Below are 23,112 nucleotides of genomic sequence, written 5' to 3'. Positions count from 1 at the left end.
GACAATCAGACATACAGGACCAGCCATTTACTATGGGAAGTGACAAAAAAATAACAAAACAAACAACATGATAATACATTTGTTCCTAAATGAAAGACGTTTTAGCAGTTTTAGGAGCAGAGGGTGTACTAAACAGACAAGCAGATATTGATATGCACATGAAAGATGCAGAAGCTGAAACGATTATGCAGCACCCAAAATAGTACCGGCTTTGTGAACCTTCAGACGAGCAAAGAGGACAGTGGTGTACACTGAGGATAACCAAGTTTAAAGGGCATGAACACAGAAACTGACCTCTTTCTTTCGCTGTGATGGCATAAGCATGCCAAATCGACTGTGTGCCAGTTGCCCTTCAGCTTGCTCTAGTTTGTCAGCTGTGTAGCACAAAAGTAGTTATCACTCTCTCTATTTATTGCAAGGCCAAACTAGACATAACCAGAAAACAAGTTCCCAGAAATATTTCTACAAGGGTAATGCTTACCTAAATCAAAGATTTGTCCAGCGACATAATCCCTGTTACCCAGAAGTGGTGACGAAGACAATGTGTTGACCCAGTACTTGTTCCAGAGTAGATCAAGGAGGTGAGAGTCCAGGGATGACTTGAAATAGGTTATATCCAAAGAATAGTACTGCATGAAAATAGAGTTAGAACAGAACTAAAACACAAGCTTGCAAAAATATAAATTAAACAATTGATCGCATTACCTGTTTGCAGTGAACACCAAAATCTTCTATCTTGTTGAGTGGTATGGTCTGATACTCAGACACAGGCTCATCCGGTGGCTTGTAATCTTTTGGATATGTCCTAAAAGCTCCAATGTCCACTCTACCAGCAAAAACAGTCCTTGTAGGGTCTATCACAACAGCCAAGAATGGTTCTTGAAACTGCTGATTAAGCATCTGAGTTGAAACATCAATGCCTGACAGCCAGCATCCAAAACCAGGATGTGAGTGGTACCAGCCAACCACATTTTCCAACCTTCCAGCCTATCCATATGGAGAACATATGCAAGTTAGTTTGATAAGTAATTAACAGTAAACACCTAACACAAACCTGCCCGTGCACATTACTTCCCAAGTTCACATATCTCAGTTGCAATAGACTCTAAATTATTCTTTGCCAAAACAGATTAAACAAGCACAAATAGACAATCAAGGATATGTACTATATCTAAGATATCAAAAATAGGGGGCGAAATCTTCTATCTTGTTCAATAAAATAGGTGGTACAGAACAATTCTATAAAATAGGTGGTACAGAACAATTCTATACATCCTGTTAAATCCCACACTAAATACTAGTAGGGTTCCCCGCCGCGCCCTCCGGGATGGTGGCCCCGGGCGACAGCATCCGTCGCAGCATCTCCTCCCAGGTCGCCGTCTCCGCCTTGCTGGCCATATCCCCCTCCCCTTCCTCCGGCGCAAAGGCGCAATCCGCCGAACACCAATCGGGCAAGGGCGCAATCCAGCAAGACTCAGAAAAGCTCTAACCTTTGGTGGGGAATTCCTCGGCTTTGCAGTCGTGGTCGCTGCCGCCGCCTATCCGTCCTGGCTTGCACGGACGACGGTCAAGGCCCTACACTCCCCGCCCCGCCAACCACCACCACACATCGCCAAGCGGGACCCTCGCCGGTCAACCGGAGACGCGGGGGAGGGAGGGGAGGAAAGAGCGAGAGAAATCTGAGGCTTGGACGAGCGGGATCTCTCCGGGGCGTGGACGAGCGGGATCTCTCTGGGGCGTGGACGAGCGGGATCTCTCCGGGGCGTGGACGAGCGAGGCGGGATCTCGGTTGGATTTGGGAGAGGAGAGGCAAGGGCAGAGGCAGAGAGCAGTGCGGGTTAGCAATGGCACACCCCCGAGCGGTGCGCCATTAGATTTTTTTTGATAGCAATGGCGCATCTCCATGCAGTGCGCCATTAGTAATCTTTTTTTATATAGCAATGGCGCATCCCAGAGAGGTACGCCATTAGTAATATTTTTTTTGGATAGCAATGGCGCACCCCAGATAGGTGCGCCATTAGTAATATTTTTTTTGGATAGCAATGGCGCTCGGGGGGGGGGGGGGAGGGAGGGGGGGGGGGTGGTGCGATCGACCGATTACTGAGCATCTACGCATTTAGAGAATAGTTTAGCATTGCACATCCTACTAGAATGAAAATATCACCTGTTTTGTGTTCCACGTGAAAAGTGATTCCAAATTTGCACATAGACTAAAGGTCAAGGTCACCTATCACATTTGTTTTCAGAAATTTGTCAGTGGTGCTACAATAGAAGTACTCCCTCCATTCGTTTTGAAATAGGGCGGCGTAGAAGCACAAACCTTGTCGTTCCCATTGATCTGTTTGTGGAATCGATTTATCTTCGTTACCTACGGGAGCACAAGAGAATCAATAATCAGGCTTTACTACATGTATAAAATAGGAACAAGCAGGGGGGTTGAAGGCGTGCGTTCCACAACAACGAGAAAATGATGTCTGATAAAGCAACAGACTTTCCGGTGACCGCAAGGAACAAGCCATGGAATCTGAACCCAACTTTCATACAACTCGTAAGAGCCTAAACACTTGTACTCGTATAGAATACTAGGTAAACGAATATCCTGGTACAATGAACCTGTCCTGCCAAGATGCATCCGGGCAGATCGGCGAATTCACGAACAGAGAACCGGCCAGATCCCCAAAAGCTCACCCCCACCGGTTCCGGGCTACTCGGCTCCTTGCAGGATCGCGAAATTCCGGCGTGCACAAGGGTGCATATTGGAATTACAAGCAATGTTGCCTAAGGAAGTTTTCCTTTTTTGGCCGGAAAATTCATTTTCCATTTTTCGAGTTCCTAAAATGAGTTATTTTGTGAAGAGCCTATCATATATTTGTTGCAAAATTGGACCAAATCATTTTTACAGAATACTATTCCATATTTAATGTACAATTGACCAAATGGTTGGGTGTCAAAAGCTTTGAGCCACCTCTCGTGAAAAAGACAAATTTCCATGGATTCAGCTCGAAGCGAGTCAAATTTGAACTACATCTGTCTCAAAGATCAATTTTTATTTTTTGCAAAAATCATTTCTACGTAAAAAAGTATCTATTTAGTCATAGAAACACCAAAATATTTCCAAGATTCAACCACTAGCTAGGAACGGGCATGCCCGCCGTTTTGACCGCATTTTGAAATGGGCATGAAATATTATAAAAAAATTGAAAAATTGAAAAGCCTTCGCATTTTGAAGTGCCCAAAATGAGTTTCTTTGTGTAGGACCTACCATATATTTGTTGAAAAATTGGACCAAATTATTTTCTAAAATAGTAGGCCATATTTAATGTACTATTGACCAAATGGTTGGGTCTCAAAAGCTTTGAGCCACATCTTGTGGAAAACACAAATTTCTGCTAATTCAGTTGGAAGCGGGTCAAATTAGAACTGCAGTTGCATTATTGTTTGCTTATTTTTTTACCAAAAATCATTTGTAGGTACATAAGTATCCATTTAATCAGAGATACATGGTGTGGTGGCAAGAAGTTGAGGTTTGGATGGTGTCCGAGGGCCCCAACTCCAGAGCGCACAAACTGGCATGCCAACCGCGTGGTCACAACATGACCTTGGCGTTGCCACGTGTTCTGGGTGGCCTAGGCATGGCTGATGTGTCGGACACTCTCCCGATAGGGGTTAGGAATAATAATACAACATAAGAATCTTACAAGGAGACGAAACTATGGAAAAACGTGAATTAGCAGCCAAGTGTTTGATTAGCGGTGGGGGAAATGAACATGGCCAATGAGCATGATTTTTGGCTGAGGATGATCATGAAATAAGGAGACTCTCTTGGTAAATTTTCAGCTCAAACGGAGGAGCCTAAGTGGAACTTTCTTTGCAAAGTACCACACTGGACAGGAATATGAATGTTGAAGCTGGGCTCAAATGAATGAATGGATTGAGTTGAAATTTTGCGGAGGATGGTAATTTAGGCGTAGGTAGGTACTCTAAAAATTTGATACCATTTGGACGTGCCAAAGTGGTACTTCCTTCACAATGCTATTCTCTGGACAAAAACTTGGGAAAGTTATTGAGAGAAATTGACTAAATGAAATGAGCTAAAAATTTGATAATTATATAGGTATCAACATTCCCTCGTAAAGTTTCATAAATAATTAAGCAATATAAAAGATAGTTGCTTCACAAACTAAAAATATGACCAGAATAAAAGTTTGGACGATGAGCTCAAATGATTGCTTGATAAATCTAAAATTTTGCGGAGAGTGATTATTTGAGCATATGAAACATTTGGAAAAATCTCAGATAATTTGGATAATCCTAGCCAGTACTTCCTTCACAAAGCTTATTTTTAGATAGAAACTTTGGAAATTTTCTGACGAAGCTTTACTAGGCAAATGAAGCTGAATATTGGCATGTGGAAATGATTTTAATATGTAAGAGAGCCCAAAAAGTCTAAGGGAAATAGGAGGGGTCTAGATAGCACTTGCTTTGCAATGTGCCAATCTGGACAAAAAATAGAAATTGATGTTGGGCTCACATAGATGATTGGACTGAGCTGCAATTTGGAGAAGGATGAAATTTGGGCATATGAAAGCACCATAAAAAATTCATACCATTTGGATAAATAAAAATGGTACTTCCTTCACAATGCATTTAAAAAGGAGGCGGCCTTAAGTACCAATGCATGCACGTTCACAACCTCACGACCATTTATATTGGTCTTAATCAGGTAGAAATAAGGTCGTTGACCATTGTTGTCTGCTTTATGACCATTTGGTGTAAGGAAATTTCAGGGTTTGAGCCCTTCCTAGCGAAATGGCCGTGTATTTGCGACCAATTCAGCTGGGGTCACTGAGAGAAGGTCACGAGTTGACATATTTCTTGTAGTGCACAAGTACTTGATGATGCTACTTCTGAAATTTATGATGAAACTATTTCTATGCTTGATAAAAATTAAATTGTGACACTTGGTGAATTGACTGATGCTCATACACCCTACCTATGCCGACAGATAGCCTGTCCACATATACCCTACCTATGCCGACACTTTAAGCCACGTACACCATATATATGCCAACATAGTCTATCAGCATATACCGTACCTACACCAACATATATTGCCTTTGTCGACAATTTTTTTTGGCAAAATGATGTACAACCAACACACACACACACAAACTCTAAACAGATTCAATTATTATCTATATATACAAGCTCTAAATAACTTCAATTATTATCTTCACATCCACAAGCAATTCCAAGATAAAAAGACAATACAACAATGAAAATATGTCCACAAACATGCATATAAATTGTACACAAGTTCAAAAACACATCAATCATCACAACGCACAGTTTTGACCATCTGAACAATCACCAAGAGAACATAGTCACAAAAAGATGAGCACTATTTACTGGTATGAGAAACTTCAAATAGATGGTCGAGGACACACAAGTCTGTATCCACATGCACAAACTGAGAGCTTCAAAATACCTGAAACACCAAACGGTCTAGAAGACACAACAACAAGTTGGTTGGTCCACTGCAAAGTCATCACGTCCATGTGCACCAGTTGGCTAATGCCTGAAATTGTTTCAATTTCTTTTGTAAAGAAAGTGGAATCAGCTCAAGTTGTTCAAATCTACATAACCATTGATAAAAAGGGAAACCATGACACATATACACAAGCAATTAAGTGTTAATACATAGGCCAACAACCTTGTAAAGTGGCATTTACTCAAAGCCCATATAGATACCACATGACAACAACTCAGGGCCATGGTTCACATAATTATTTTGTTGAAAAAATTACGGCATGACCAATGTGCATAATTTATAATTGATAGAAGGAACAATGTCAACTTAAATAGTTAGAATGAATCCAAGAACAAAAGCACACGGTACTTAGAAAGTTGGAATAAAATACAATATAGCCAGAGAAAAGTCGTATATATATTAATTTGAAATTTAAAAAAACTTCGAGTGACTTATCTGCTCACCAAATTATACCATCAACTTAAGCTAAGGTAAGCAATGCACACAAAACATAGAGTTGTGCAAAAACTACACCAAATCTGGGTGAAGTATGTGGCAGCTTGACCATGGGCATGGACCAGATCGCGTGCACCAAAAACAGAAGATGGGGAAAGGGGGCGAGGAATCAGGGTGAAGAACATGGCAGCCCAATAGTGTAGAAAGAAACAACCATGTAATAACATGAACACATTGTAGTGTTGGATGGGGGAAAGAATTGGTAAGGACAGTGACGAAGACATGCTTCCAAAGCATAAGTTGGAGGAGACGGGAGTCATACCACATGCACTGTATGGAACGTCTACAATGCAGGGCCATCTGAAGATCAATCAATTGGCGACTTCCTTGTCTGTTGCCAACACAAGGCAAGGCTCGACGTCAATTCTAGATCAAAAAAAGTCAACTGCCCTAATTTGAAGACCATAACAACGTGGCAGTACTATTCGAAGCAACAAACCATAAGTTACATATCATGGTGCCTAAAAAGTCAAATAATTTGAAATTCCATCTTAACAATAGATTCAGGACTTCATGATACGTTAATTATACATCATGACTTCTTATTGATATTTATGTTATCCTGGTCCATTATTCCTCATTATGATCCAGTTCTTATGTTTTTTCTCGGAATGTGCAAGGTACACCACGAAGAGGGAAACTACCGAAAATTGGAATTCTGGACCTAAAACCCAAGAAAAGGGTGAAAATCACTAGACTCCAAATTAACTAAAATTTCATGGATAAGTTTTTTGGAATATATATGAATTATTGGGACAAAAATATACCAGAGGGCGGACACCTGCTCGCCACGAGCCAACAAGGCATGTCCACGCCCTAGTCGTGCCATGTTGCCTTGTGGGGGCCCAACAGGTCTCCCGATCCGCCCTCTTCTCCTATTTGGTGTGTTTTCACCTACAAAAAACCATAAGCGTACTTTCAGAATGAAGCACCGCCGTCTCGAGGCAGAAAACTGGGAATAGGCACTTTTTCTCTCCAATAGAGATTTTGCTAGGGGAATTCCTCTCCGGGAGGGGGGACCGAAGCCATCATCATCAGCAATGCTTCCTCCTTTGTGGGAGGACCAATATTCATAAACATCTTCACCAGCACCATCTCATCTCCAATCCTAGTTCATATCTTGTATTCAATCTTTGTCTCAAAACCTCATATTGGTACCTCTGGGTTACTAGTAGTGTTGATTACATCTCGTAGTTGATGCTTGTTGGATTACTCGATGCAAGATATTATGTTCAGATCCCTGATCACAATTATTACTTATGATCATGAACATTTTTATGAGGTGTGAGTAGTTAATATTGTTCCTGAGGACATGGGAGAAGTCTTGTTATAAGTAATCACGTGAAGTTGGTATTCCTTTGATATTTTTGATGATGTGTATGTTGTTGCTTCTCTTAGTGATGTCGTGTGAACGTCGACTACACGACACTTTTCCATGTTATGGGCCTCAGGTAAGGCATTTTGGAGTAGCAAGTAGATGATGGATTGCAATAGTTACACAAGCTTAAACCCAACTTTATGTGTTGCTTCATAAGGGGTTGATTTGGATCCACGCGGTCCATGCTACGGTTAGATTTATCTCAATTCTTCTTTCGTAGTTGCGGATGCTTACGAGAGGGGGTAATCATAAGTGAGTTTCTTGTTCAAGTAACAACAGAAACTTAGCACCGGTCCAGCCACATACCAAATTAACAAAGTAATGAACGTGAATCAACTTAACACGATGAACATGACTAGACAGTAATTCACATACCTTGTTGAAAGCTCGTTGTCATTTCCTGCTGCTCCTCGTTGGGTTCGACACTCTTACTTATCTAAAGGACTAAGATTTATCCCCTATACTTCTGGGTCGTCAACACTCTTTTGTTGCACTGTTACCGAGGAGTGAAGCGCCTTTGGTAAGTGGCAATTGGTAAGGAAACATTTTCGGTACATGGTGAAATTTACTGTTGCTTGTTACTATGGACGATCATCCTTTGAGTGGCTTGTTCGGGGCATATTTGCCTCGAACGGAAGTTGAAAAGGTTTCTCCTCAACCTATTGAACCTACTAAAGTTATTTATTATGAAATTACTTTGGGTATTCTAGAGAAACTGGTAGCTAACCCTTATGATGGTACAACTCATCCTCATTACCACTAGATATCTGTCGATGAGGTTTGTGGATTATTTAAACTTGCGGGTTTGCGTGGAGAAAAAGTTCAGAAGGAATTTTCCCTTCATATTTGGAGGGGAAAACATTGATGTGGTACAATCAATTGGATGATATTGGACCATGGGACCGAATTCCTTGAAGCTAGATTTCATCACAAGTTTTATCCTATGCATCTAGATCATCGTGATCAGAATTTTATTTATAATTGTTGGCCTTGTGAACGAGAATACATATCTCAAGATTGGGTATGCTTAAATCCTTGATGCCCACCTGCCCCAGTCATGAGGAATCTGTACCTCCGGCCATTCCAGAGCTCCTCGTGACGTCCGGGATATCATCCGCGACTCCGAACAACTTTCGGTCACCAACATACATAACTCAAGAATACCGAAATGTCACCGAACCTTAAGTGTGCAGACCCTGCATGTTTGAGAACTATGTAGGTTTGCCCTGAGACACTCTTCGGTCAATAACCAATAGCAGGACCAGGATGCCCGTATTGGCTCCTACATATTCTACGAAGATCTTTATCGGTTGAACCTCTATGTCAAGGATTTAGTTAATCTCGTATGTTGTTCCCTTTGTCCTTCGGTATGTTACTTACCCAAGATTCGATCATCAGTATCTTTATACCTACTTCAATCTCTTTACCGGCAAGTCTCTTTACTCGTTCCGTAATACAAGATCTCGTGACTAACTCCTTAGTCACATTTCTTTCAAGGCTTATTGTGATGTTGCATTACCGAGTGGGCCCCGAGATAGCTCTCCGTCACACGGAGTGACAAATCCCAGTCTTGATCCATGCCAACCGAACACACACCTTCTGAGATACCTGTAAAGCACCTTTATAGTCACCCAGTTATGTTGTGACATTTGATACACACAAGGTATTCCTACGGTGACCGAGAATTGCATGATATCATGGTCATAGGAACAGATACATTTACATGCAGAAAATATTAGCAATAAACTGACACGATCAGATGCTACGTTCATAGTTTGGGTCTTGTCCATCACATAATTCTCCTAATGATGTGATCCCGTTATCAAGTGACAACATTTTTCTATGGCGAGGAAACCTTGACCATCTTTGATCAACGAGCTAGTCAACTAGAGGCTCACTAGGGACAGTGTGTTGTCTATGTATCCACACATGTATTTGAGTTTTCAATCAATACAATTCAAGCATGGATAATAAACAATTATCATGAACAAGGAAATATAATAATAACCATTTTATTATTGCCTCTAGGGCATATTTCCAACACTTCAGATCATCAAGAGTATAACCAATAGCATTTTAGTGCTTCCTTAAAGTTTTTAACAGTCTTATTTCTTCATGCTCAGTAAGGTTAGCACTGATAATAACAAGATAATCTTATTTTCATCAAGATAAGCATATTTTGAATGTGTTAGGTAATTGCTTTAACTCAAACACATGATCACCCTTGGGTGGAGGAGGACCTCCTAGAGTTTCAACATGCAAGTTGTGTTTATGGATAGGTTGTTGTTCAAAGAACATTTTAACTATTTCATTTCTTTCACGCATATGCATATTATTTTCATGGTCTAGCAAATATATTTCTAATGGATCAGTAGGAGGAATCGCAATAGAAGAGGAGACATTTTTGTATCTTTACTAGGAATTCTTTTATCATGGGGTTGCTTACTGAACTTGGAGAAATTAAATTCATCAGATATAACACCAAATATAACACTAACACTTTCCTTTTTACAATCTATTTGAGCATTGATAGTGTTCAAGAAGGGTCTACCAAATATTATGGGACAAAAATCATCTTGTAGTGAGCCAGGTACTAGAAAATTAGTAGGGTATTTTACTTCTCCACAAAAGACTTCAACATCTCTAACAATCACAACTGGTGTGATATTGCACTACTAGAAAAAGGCTTATCCCCAATATCACTATTAGTGGCGCACCATGATGGTGGTGCGCCACTGCTATATAGCAGTGGCGCACCAGAATCAGGTGTGCCATTGTTATGTTTTTACTAATGGCGAACTACATGAGAGTGCGCCATTGCTATTTTTTGCTCTATCCCCAACCCCCACCAGACATAGCAATGGCACACCACACCTAGGTGCGCCAGTGCTATGCTACATAGTAGTGGCGCACCTAGGCGTGGTGCGCCATTGCTATTTTTTTGTCCATCCCCCCACCAGACATAGCAATGGCACACCACACCTAGGTGCGCTACAGCTATGCTACATAGTAGTGGCGCACCTAGGTGTGGTGCGCTGATACGTCCATTTTGCATCATGCTTTCATGTTGATATTTATTGCTTTATGGGCTGTTATATTACTTGTGGTACCATATTTATGCCTTTTCTCTCTTATTTTGCAAGGTTTATTTGAAGAGGGAGAATTCAGGCAGCTGGAATTCTGGACTGGAAAAGGAGCAAATCTTAGTCCACTATTCTGCACATCTCCAAATGCCCTGAAAAGTTTCCTGGATTTTTTTGGGATTATATAAAAAATACTGGGCAAAAGAACTACCGGAGGGGGGCTGCCAGGGCGCCACAAGCGCTGACACCGCCACCCCCTGGTGGCGGAGTGGGGGCTTGTGGGCTCCCTCACGGCCCACTAGCCCCCTCTTTTGCTATATGAAGGGTCTTGGTCCAGAAAAATAAATCAATAGGGAGCTTTTTCATGGTTTCGTCGCCGCCACGAGGCGGAACTTGAGCAGATCCAATCTAGAGCTCCGACAGGACGCTCCTGCCGGGGAAACTTCGCTCCCGGAGGGGGAAATCATCGCGATCGTCATCACCAACACTCCTCTCGTCGGAGGGGAGGCATCTTCATCAACATCTTCATCAGCACCATCTCCTCTCCAATCCCTAGTTCATCTCTTGTAATCAATCTCCGTCTCATGACTCCGATTGGTACTTGTAAGGTTGCTAGTAGTGTTGATTACTCTTTGTAGTTGATGCTTGTTGGATTAATTGGTGGAAGAGTTTATGTTCAGATCCTTGATGCTATTCATTACACCTCCGATCATGATTATGATTATGTTTTGTGAGTAGTTACTTTTGCTCCTGAGGACATGGGATAAGTCATGTTAATAATAGTCATGTGAATTTGATATTCGTTCGGTATTTTGATATGCTGTATGTTGTCTTTTCCTCTAGTGGTGTTATGTGAATGTCGACTACATAACACTTCACCATATTTCACCTCGCTACACAATCACTTGTTACCGCTACTTTTAGTGCTTGCAGTTATTACCTTGCTGAAATCCGTTTATCAGAGCCTTCTGCTCCTCGTTGGGTTTGACACTCTTTCTTATTGAAAGGACTACGATTGATCCTCTATACTTGTGGGTCATCAAGACTCTTTTCTGGCGCCGTTGCCGGGGAGTAAAGCGCCTTTGGTAAATGGAAATTGATAAGGAAACATTTATATACTGTGTGCTGAAATTTATTGTCACTTGTCACTATGGAAACTGTTCCTTTGAGGAGTTTGTTCGGGGTATGTGACAGCCCGATGCCGACGTTCCAGAAGGTTCCCCCTTTATTCCGTTTTCGTCGTGTGGTTATTTTAATTTGTTGCATCATCATCGCATCATGCACGTCATCTACATTGCATCGGCATCTTCGTTGCCGCCAGTTTTCGAACTTGCATGCGTCGTTAGTTGCCGGTTATCGTCGTTGTCCGTTCTGAGCCCGACCGCACACGCACGCGCCCGCGGCACCGTCGTAACCCTGTTTTTAAAGTGTGTGTAAAACTTCCTCTGATCGGGTTGAGATTTGGCATGCGGTCGTAATTAGTTCTAGCTAGGCCGCCTGTCGAATTTCGTCGCGAACGGAGTTCGTCTAGTACCGAACGGTCGTCCGTAGCGGCACCGTATCCGGTCTACCGTCGGACGTGTTCCGGTGTTTTAAATTGCATTGCCGCGCCGCCCGTTCTCCCTCTTGTCTCCGGATATCCCCTCTACACGGCCGCATACCCGTTCCCGCGTGCGGAATCGTTCGAATCCGACCCCGCGGTTGAATCCGGAACGAAATTCCGGCTAACCTAGCCCCCCCATTTGTCTATAAATAGACCCCCTCCTAAAATTTAGGCAGCCAACCCCCCTTTGCCTCGAAAATCGTGCCTAACCCTAACCCTATCCCACCTCTCTCTCTCCTCCAACCAGCCCCAGCCGCCGCGGGCCCGCCGAGCCCAGATCGGGCCCGGGCAGGCCCATCAGCACGCTGCCGCCGTTCGGCCGAGCCGCCGCCAGCTCCCTGCTGCCCGCACCTCCTCCTGTAGCGCCTCGCCGGGAACTGCGCCGCCCCAAGCTCCCCATCGGCCCCGCCTCCGGCCGCCGCTCGCCGGAAGTCCCACGGAGGCCCACCAGTCGCCTGCACCTTGTCTCTCCGCCGACAGGGGCCGGCCGCCATGGATAGCATCGCCCTAGCGCCGGCCACCTCCGCCGCCAAGCCTCCGGCCGCCGCGTTTTGGCTCCCCTGCAGTGAGCTGCCCACCGACAGATCTGGCCGCCACGCCGCCGTTGGACCCGCTGCAGCCTCCTCTCCAGCCTCCCGCGGGATCTCCTCCACGTTCGCTGCAAGCACCGGCCGCCGCCAGGCCCGTGCCCTCGGGCACGACGAGGGGCACGATGCTCGAGCCGCGCGTGGCTCCAGCGCCACCAACCGCTGCGGCCCAGTGCGCCCAGCAGCCGGCCCAGTCGCCCCGCTCGACAGCGCCAAGGCTTTGCTAGCTCCACCGACCAGGCCCAACCGCCTCCTTTCCTGGCCCGATTGCCCAAGGTGAGGCTGGCCATCCCCCCCGCCTTGCAATTTTCTTCTGTTATATTGCGCCCCTGTCGGCCCATGTAGTATTTTAGTTTTTTATTACGTTTTAGATAATTCCAGTAAATGAACGTAAATATAAATGCCCGTAACTTTTTATCCGTAAGTCGGAACGAGGCGTATTTTATATGGTTTTGGGGTAGAATTTCGCGTAGAATACGATTTCAAACTTGCATAATTATTTGAGGTCGTTTAGCGTGCTGTATGCCTAGAAACACATGCTGTCCTATTATGTTTACGACCCGTATAATTTCTCGTGCGTGTCCGGACTGCCCGCATAACGTCGATTAAATTTCCACGTTTTAGGAATCAGTTTTGCATGTATTTTAGAGCGGTCACTCGTATTTTTGCGTGTAGGGTTTGCCTCTAGTTTATTTTCCCGTATATAGGTTATTTTCTCGCATTAATGTGTGGCTCTATTTTGTGTTGCAACCCCACATATTTTATATGTGTCCGGGGTAGAAAAAAATCCATGGGATTTTTCTGTGCAATTAGTTTTAGTTTTCGAGTAAGTTAGTTCGCGAGATATTTTGCCATGTTGCCCTCTTGTTTATATCGTAGGATTTATTCCGTGCGTCGTTTGACGGAGTTGTCAACTAGAGAGTTGATCTTGGATGTTTTGTTTAGCCCCTGGTATTTTTGGTTGCAATAGAAATGCATATTTAGGTGTTGTTTGCTTTCTCTCAAGTTGCTAGAAATAGTGCTGATTTGGAGGTGCTGAAATATTTCTAAGTCTGGAATCTGTTATATTTTGTTGCTGTTTTGTCTTGCTTGCATCTTGTGATCTGTAGCTTTTTTGAGGTTGGTCCAATGGAGTTAGTAGTACCCCTTGTGTTTCTCTAGCATGCTGTAAATTTTCATGCCATTTGGAGTCCTGTAGCTATAGGTTTTTCTGCTGTCAATATGCCTTCAGGCTGAAAACTGCACTTTCATGAGGTGTTATTTTCACTAAGTCTGAAATGGTGTGTGGGAAGCCATTTTGCGACTTCTTTCCCTAGTGTTCCTTGCTGCCATGCTAGTTGTTGTTAGTTGTTTGTAGTAGAGCGTCTTGTCCTCTTTCGTGCCATCCCTTGCTTGAGTTTATCGGAGTTGTGTAGCCGTAGTTGTGGGGCGTAGAAAGTGCTATGTGGCTGATTTTGGCAGATTGTAGTGAGTTCTTGATTTGCTCGTATCTTTTGAACCGTAGCTCCGTTTTGATCGTGTCCTACTTGAAACTTGCGTAGAATCTCGTGTAGATTCATTTTCTCTTGCTGTTTGTATGTCTTGAAGTGCTCGTGACCGTCGTTGCACACATTTTGCATTCATGCCATCATATCTTGCGGTGCTTGTATCTTTTGATCCGTAGCTCCGTTGGAGATGTTCTCTACGTGTAGATTGCTTGCCTTGACGCGTAGAATCACGTGAACCTATTTGTTTTGCTGTTTAACAACTAATTAAATGCATTAGTTCAGATCTGGACAGAATTGTAAATTAACATGTGAGGTCGTTTCGGAGATGCTATATGTCATTTCCGACCTCATTTAAAATGTCTAGATAGATAGTTTAATTTCCGCTTCACCTCTTACATGTTTGACAACAGTAATATTGCCGTGTAAATAACTGGGAGTGAACTAAATAATTCATATGTGGAGTTTCGTCAATATGCAACTCGTTGCATATTGAACTTCACTTAATGTGTAGTGATTGATTGTGTGATTTGTCATGCCGTGACTTGCATGTATTCAACTGCTCATGCATCATTTGTGTTGTTGCACCGTGTGGTGAATTCCGTGTGTTGATTCGTGTTTCCGGTTTTCCCCGTCTCGATAGATTTCCACAAGCGTGTCGGATGTGAGGACCCGTTCGACTACGTCGGTTCGTCTACTTCATGGAGACATTCTTCTTCCAAGCGGGATCTCAGGCAAGATGATCATTTCCCCAGATACCATTACTATCATTGCCATGCTAGTTTTATCGTTTTTATCGATTATGTCTCGTTGCCTACCACATGTTAAATACCAGCCTCTCAACAATGCCATGAAACCTTCAACCTGTTCGACCTAGCAAACCACTGATTGGCTATGTTACTGCTTGCTTAACCCTGTTGATAGCGTTGCTAGTTGCAGGTGCAGTTGCTTCCATGTGAAAACATGGGTTCCTTGTTATATCACCATATTAAATTTTTTTTAATTTAATGCACCTATATACTTGGTAAAAGGTGGAAGGCTCGGCCTTTCTAGCCTGGTGTTTTGTTCCACCTTTGCCCCCTTAGTTTCGGCTACCGGTGTTATGTTCCATAATTGAGCGCTCCTAACACAATCGGGGTTGTTATGGGGACCCCCTTGATAATTCGTTTTAGATTAAAGCTGGTCTGGCAAGGCCCAACATTGGTTTTACATTTGCCCAACATAATAATTTGATAATACTGAAATGCATAGGGAGTTAGCGCTACCCGAGGAGTAATTTTACATAAACAGGAGGGGCCAGTGCTGATGGTGTTGGTCCCAAACGGTCTGCCTGCGGGGCCACCGCGAGTAAACTCGAGGTTTGGCACTCGTAGCTAGTTCCATCCGTCGTGTCCCGAGAACGAGATACGCGGCTCCTATCGGGTTCGTCGACACGTCGGGCGGCCTTGCTGGATTAGTTTTACCTTTGACGAGATATCTTGTGCATCGGGATTCTGGTGATGCTTTGGGTAATCTCAGAGTTGAGGTTTTCCACTAGGGAATCCGACGAGATCGCGAGCTTCGTGATGAGGATTTCTATGCGGCTTGTGGTAATTTGTGATGGACTAGTTGGAGCACCCCTGCAGGGTTAAATCTTTCGGAAAGCCGTGCCCGCGGTTATGTGGCAACGTGGAAACTTTGTTTAACACTGGTTCTAGATAACTTGAAGTTAACTTAAATAAGATATGCCAACTGTGTGCGTAACCGTGACTGTCTCTTTCGTGAGTTCTTACTCCGATCGAGGACACGGTGGGGTTATGTCTGACGTAGATAGGTGTTCAGGATCATTCATTTGATCATCAGTAGTTCACATCCATTATGCGTAGATCTTCCCCCTCTTATTTCTTGTGCTCGTAAGTTTAGCCACCAAATATATGCTTAGCCGCTGCTGCAACCTCACCACTTAACCTTACCTCACCCATTAAGCTTTGCTAGTCTTGATACCTTTGGAAATGAGATTGCCGAGTCCCCTGTGGCTCACAGATTACTACAACACCAGTTACAGGTGCAGGTAAAGGTTACTTGACGTGAGCGCGTTGATTGTTCATTTGGAGTTGCCTCTTCTTCTTCTTCTTCATCGATCTAGGATGGGTTCCAGGCCGGCAGCCTGGGATAGCAAGGATGGACGTCGTTCTTCTTTTCTCGTTTGTTTTTGTCCGTAGTCGGACCCTGCTCTTACTCTTGATGATTATGTAATGTACTGATGCGACTCTGATGTAGCATGTGGCGAGTGTAAGCCAACTCTATATATATCTCTTCTGTTCAGTACATGTACTTGTGACGATATCCATTCTTGCGACACGACGAGATGCGCTTCTATCCCTGACGAGGCCCTCGTGCCAAATTGAGGATATGGGCGGATCTTGGGCGTGACAGGGTATCTTCACCACGAAGGAAGCACGAGGAGTTGTTCCTCAACCTGAGGTACCTACTGAAAATATCTTTTATGAAATTCCTTCGGGTATGCTTGAGAAATTGCTGGCTAATCCTGTTACAGGAGATGGATCTTCACATCCAGACTTACATCTAATCTATGTAGATGAAGTTTGTGTTTTATTTAAGCTTGCAGGTTTGCCCGAGGATGAGGTAAGGAAGAAAGTCTTTCCTTTATCTTTGAAGAATAAGGCATTGACATGGTATAGGCTATGTGATGATACTGGGTCATGAGGCTACAATCGGTTGAAATTGGAATTTCATAAAAAGTTCTATCCTATGCATTTAGTACATCGTGATCGGAACTTTATTTATAACTTTTGGCCTCGTGACAGGGAAAGCATAGCTCAAGCTTGGTGGAGGCTTACATCAATGCTATATTCATGCTCCAATCATGAGCTCTCGAGAGAAATCATCACTCAAAACTTTTATGCTCGGCTTTCTTATGAAGATCGTACCATGCTTGACACTTCTTGTACCGGTTCTTTTATGAAGAAGGATATTGATCACAAGTGGAATTTATTGGAGAGAATCAAACGCAACTCTGAAGATTGGGAGCTGGAGGAAGGTAAGGAGTCAGGTATAAATTTCCAGTTTGATTGCGTTAAATCTTTTGTTGAGACAAACACTTCTAGAGATTTTAGCGCTAAGTATGGACTTGACTCTGAGATAGTAGCTTCTCTATGTGAATCTTTTGCTGCTCATGTTGATCTTCCCAAAGAGAAGTGGTTTAAATATCATCCTCCTGTAGAAAGCAACATAGCCCAAACCAATCTAGTTGAGGAGAAAATCATTGCTTTTAGTGATCCTGTTGTTTCTTGTGCTTACACTGAGAAACCACCATACCCTGCTAGGATAAAGGATTATTCTAAAGCTCCAACTGTGATACGTAGGGGGTACATTAGACCACTTGCACCCCCTGAGGAGATTAGAGTTGAACCTAGTGTTGCTATTATCAAAGATCTCTTAGCCGAAGAGATAGACGGGCATGTTATCAAATTATGTGAGGACTCCGCTAGAATTGCTAAACCTCACGCGAAGGACAAACATGGACCTGTAGTTGGCATGCCCGTTGTTTCTGTCAAGATAGGAGATCACTGTTACCATGGTTTATGTGATATGGGAGCTAGTGTTAGTGCAATACCCCGTTCTCTATATGATGAAATGAAAGATGAGATTGCACCTGCTGAGTTAGAACCCATTGATGTTACTATTACACTAGCTAATATAGACACTATCTGCCCTCTGGGAATTGTGAGAGACGTAGAAGTCCTGTGTGGCAAGACGAAGTATCCTACTGATTTCCTCATGCTTGGTACTGCAGAAGATAGCTTTTGTCCCATCATATTCGGTAGACCCTTTCTCAACACTGTCAATGCTCACATTGATTGCATTAAGCAGACCGTCACTGTTAGTTTCGAGGGTGTGTCTCATGAATTTAACTTCTCCAAGTTTCGAAGACAACCCCATGAAAGAGAGTCGTCTGGTAGAGATGAAATCATTGCTCTTGCCTCTATTGCCGTACCTCCTACGGATCCTTTAGAGCAATATCTGCTTGAGCATGAAAATGATATGCATATGGAGGAGAGAGATGAGATAGATAAAATTGTCTTAGAACAATATCCTATTCTCAAGAATAATCTGCATGTTGAACTGCTTGGGGATCCTCCCCCACCAAAGGGTGATCCTGTGTTCGAGCTTAAATAGTTGCCTGATACTCTTAAGTATGCCTATCTTGATGAGAAGGAGATATATCCTGTCATTATTAGTGCTCACCTCTCAAAGCACGAAGAGAAGAAGTTACTAAGAACTCTGAGGAAGCACCATGGTGCTATTGGATATACTCTTGATGATCTTAAGGGTATTAGTCCTACTCTATGTCAGCACAAGATTAAAACTGATCCTGACTTCAAACCAGTTGCTGCTCATCAAAGGAGATTGAATCCTAAGATGAAAGAGGTCGTTAGAAAAGAAATATTAAAGCTTCGGGAAGAAGGAATCATTTATCCTGTTGCTCATAGTGATTGGGTAAGTCCAGTACATTGCGTACCTAAGAAGGGAGGTATCACCGTCGTTCCTAATGATAAGGATGAACTAATCCCACAAAGGATTATTACCGGCTATAGGATGGTGATAGACTTCCGGAAACTGAACAAGGCAACCAGGAAAGATCATTATCCTTTGCCATTTATCTACCAAATGCTAGAAAGGCTATCAAAGCACACACACTTTTGCTTTCTAGACGGTTATTCAGGTTTCTCGCAGATACACGTTGCACAATCTGATCAAGAGAAAACCACTTTCACCTGCCCTTTCGGTACCTTTGCCTATAGACGTATGCCTTTTGGCTTATGCAATGCACCTGCCACCTTCTAAAGATGTATGATGGCTATATTCTCTGACTTTTGTGAAAAGATTGTCGAGGTTTTCATGGATGACTTCTCCGTTTACGGGTCTTCCTTTGATGATTGCCTCAGCAACCTTGATCGAGTCTTACAGAGATGCGAAGAAACCAACTTCGTCTTGAATTGGGAGAAGTGCCACTTTATGGTTAATGAAGGTATCGTCTTAGGACACAAAATCTCTAAAAGAGGCATTGAAGTTGATAAGGCTAAGGTTGATGCAATTGAGAAAATGCCTTGCCCCACAGATATCAGAGGTATACGAAGTTTCTTAGGTCATGCTGGTTTCTATAGAAGGTTCATTAAAGACTTATCTAAGATTTCTAGGCCTCTTACCAACCTCTTGCAGAAGGATGTTCCTTTTGTTTTTGATGAGGATTGTGAGGAAGCTTTCGAAATACTTAAGAAGGCTTTGATAACCGCACCTCTTGTTTGACCACCTGACTGGAACTTGCCCTTTGAAATCATGTGCGATGCTAGTGATTATGATGTTAGTGCTGTTCTAGGACAAAGAGTTGACAAGAAGTTGAATGTTATTCACTACGCTAGTAAAACTCTAGACAGTGCTCAAAGAAACTATGCCACTACGGAGAAGGAATTTTTAGGAGTCGTGTTTGCATGTGAAAAGTTTAGATCTTATATAGTTGACTCCAAAGTCACTATTCACTCTGATCATGCTGCTATTAAGTACCTTATGGAGAAGAAGGACGCTAAGCCTAGACTGATCAGATAGGTTCTCCTGCTACAGGAATTTGATTTGCACGTCGTTGACCGAAAGGGTGCTGATAACCCTGTAGCAGATAACTTATCTAGGCTAGAGAATGTCCTTGATGACCCACTACCTATTGATGACAGCTTTCCTGATGAGCAACTAAATGTCATCCGCACTTCACATAGTGCACCGTGGTATGCCGATTACGCAAATTATATCGTAGCCAAATACATACCACCCAGTTTCACCTATCAGCAAAAGAAGAAATTCTTCTTTGATTTGAGACACTACTTTTGGGATGATCCTCACCTTTATAAGGAAGGAGTAGATGGTGTTATTAGACGTTGTGTGCCTGAACATGAATAGGGAGAGATCTTGTAGAAGTGTCATTCCGAAGGCTACAGAGGACACCATGCTGGAGATAGAACTGCCCATAAGGTACTGCAATCAGGTTTCTATTGGCCCACTCTCTTCAAGGATGCCCGTAAGTTTGTCTTGTCTTGTGATGAATGCCAAAGAATAGGGAATATCAGTAAGCTTCAGGAAATGCCTATGAACTATTCACTTGTCATTGAACTATTTGATGTCTGGGGCTTTGATTATATGGGACCCTTCCCAAGTTCCAATGGGTACACTTACATCTTAGTTGCTATGGATTACGTTACTAAGTGGGTAGAAGCTATCCCCACTAAAAATGATGATCACCACACCTCTATTAAGATGCTTAAAGAAGTCATATTCCCAAGATTTGGAGTCCCTAGATACTTGATGACTGATGGCGGTTCACACTTCATTCATGGTGTTTTCCGCAAGATGCTAGCTAAGTATGATGTCAACCATAGAGTTGCATCTCCTTATCATCCTTAGTCTAGTGGTCAAGTGGAGTTGAGTAATAGGGAGATCAAGTTGATCCTACAAAAGACCGTCAATAGATCTCGAAAGAATTGGTCTAGCAAACTTGACGATGCACTATGGGCTTATAGGACTGCTTATAAGAATCCCATGGGCATGTCACCATATAAAATGGTTTACGGTAAGGCCTGTCATTTACCTCTTGAGCTGGAACACAAAGCTTATTGGGCAATCAAAGAGCTCAACTTTGAGTTCAAACTTGCCGGTGAGAAGCGGTTGTTTGATATCAGCTCGTTAGATGAATGGAGAGCCCAGGCATATGAGAATGCCAGGTTGTTCAAGGAAAAGGTTAAGAGATGGCATGACAAACGAATACAGAAACAAGAGTTCAATGTAGGTGATTATGTCTTGCTATACAATTCTCGTTTGAGATTCTTTGCAGGCAAGCTTCTCTCTAAATGGGAGGTCCCTATGTTATCGAGGAAGTATATCGTTTCGGTGCCACCAAAATCAATAACACGGAAGGAAATTTTCCTAGAGTGGTAAATGGGCAAAGAATCAAGCATTACATCTCTGGTACTCCCATAAATGTTGAGACCAATATCATCAATGTAATAACTCCAGAGGAGTACATAAGGGATGTTTATTAGCGTGTTTCAGACCCTGAAAACGAAGAGCTATCTGTTTCGGTAAGAAATTGGACTCCGATGCTTTTCCAATAGGAAATTTCTTATGTTTTGGAATTTTTGGAAAATTAGAAAAATAAAAAGCAGTCCAGAGAGCGAACGAGGCGGCCACAAGCCCTGCAACCGCCCCTACCCCCCTGGTGGCAGAGGGCAAGCTTGTGGGCACCTCGTGTGCCTCCCGGACTCCGTTTTCTTGCGGAGGACTCCTTCTAGCCCAGAAAAAATCAATATATACTCGCCCGAAGGTTTTGATCTCCGTATCGCGCAGTTTTCCTCTGTTTTCGTTTCGAGCTTGTTCTGCTGCAGATCTAGGTCAAGATGTCTTCTCAAGATTCAGAGGGAGAGAGCTATGTGGCTGACTACCTTGCTAACCCCAAGGTCTATGGGGACTTGGAACCATATGGCTGGACCACTAATGAGGAAGAGGACTATAAGCCCAAAGGGAAGGAGCAAACGAGTTCCGATGAAGAGGAGGCTCCTCTACCTTAACCTGCAAACACCCATGTGGAGTTCAAGAAGTTAAGCCTCCCTGATCATAGGAAGAAGCCTAAGACCTTGTTTATCCCTTCTCATTTCTTGCAGGAGAGTAAGCAGGAACTTTGACATAGAATGTTGAAACTTGAGGAAGAAAATGACGATCTAAGGGAGCAGAACTTCTTGCTCAAGTGGAAATTAGACAAGCTCAAGACTGCTCCAACAACACCACCATCAGCACCGAAGGAAGACAACTAAGCATTGGTATGGGCAATCCCCTTGGCTTCTGCCAAGCTTGGGGGAGTTGCCCTGGTATCGTATCACCTTTATATCTTTTGCTTTTACCTTTGTTTTAGTTATTTCCTTTTCAATTTTTATTTCTTTTCTTAGAGGAATAAGTCTTTAGTATTTAGTTTGAGTCTTTTGCTTTTGCCTCTCCCCCGATGTATTCGAGCTCGCGAGCTATATAATAAAGAGTGTCTTAGTCAAGGGCTTTGCTTTGTGCCATGATCAAAAGTATGAAAAGAACGATAGCATGAAAGATCATGAGACGATCTTATCGAAAGTGATAACTTCACTTATGACTCGTATGATGATTGAAACTTGTTGAGAATAAATCAACATAGACCTCAGTCATTGTTGCAATTAATAAGAAGTAATAAGGAAAGAGAGGTTCACATATAAATATATCATCTTAGACACTTTTTACAATTGTGAGCACTCACCAAACTATTACATGCTTAGGAGTAGATGTTGGACAAGGAAGACAACATAATGAATTGTGTTTGCTTGGTTCCAAACAATGTTATATGATTAGAGATCCCTTAGCATGTGACGATTGCTTCCACCTAATATTAGCCAAAACTCCCGCACCAAGTAGAGATACTACTTGTGCATCCATAAACCTCCAACCCAGTTTTGCCATGAGAGTCCACCATACCTACCTATGGATTGAATAAGATCCTTCAAGTAAGTTGTCATCGGTGCAAGCAATAAAAATTGCTCTCTAATATGTATGATCTATTAGTGTGTGGAACATAAGATTTGTACGAACCTGTGATGAGGAAGACATAAAAGCGACAGACTGCATAATAAAATTCTTTATCATAGGAGGCAATATAAAGTGACGTTCCTCCGCACTAAGAGGATACGCATTCAAACCTCAAAAGCGCATGACAACCTCTGCTTCCCTCTGCGAAGGGCCTATCTTGTACCTTTACTTTTTGCCGTTGTAAGAGTCATGGTGATCTTCACCAATTCCCTATTTTTGCCTTTGTCTTGGCTACCGTCACATGCTTGGGAAAGATCCATATTCATATATCAACTTGGAGTT

The 23,112-nt window shown here is 42.9% G+C and overlaps 1 protein-coding gene across 1 annotated transcript; it reads right to left on the bottom strand.

The window, feature by feature from the left end:
- Window positions 1-252: 252 nt before the first annotated feature.
- On the bottom strand, window positions 253-12,604 carry LOC123441415 (COP9 signalosome complex subunit 5-like). The gene is made up of 4 exons (XM_045117860.1): window positions 12,395-12,604; window positions 706-987; window positions 482-629; window positions 253-374 (listed from the first exon to the last, which is right to left on the bottom strand). Exons 1-4 carry the CDS (start codon window positions 12,602-12,604, stop codon window positions 268-270), a joined length of 747 nt encoding a protein of 248 aa, XP_044973795.1. The 3' UTR covers window positions 253-267.
- Between the last annotated feature and the right edge of the window lie 10,508 nt (window positions 12,605-23,112).

The sequence above is a fragment of the Hordeum vulgare genome, chromosome 3H (genome assembly GCF_904849725.1).
Source record: "Hordeum vulgare subsp. vulgare chromosome 3H, MorexV3_pseudomolecules_assembly, whole genome shotgun sequence".
Classification (NCBI taxonomy): domain Eukaryota; kingdom Viridiplantae; phylum Streptophyta; class Magnoliopsida; order Poales; family Poaceae; genus Hordeum; species Hordeum vulgare.
The sequence above is the reverse complement of the archived record's forward strand: the minus strand, read 5'-3'. Positions and strand labels throughout refer to the sequence as shown.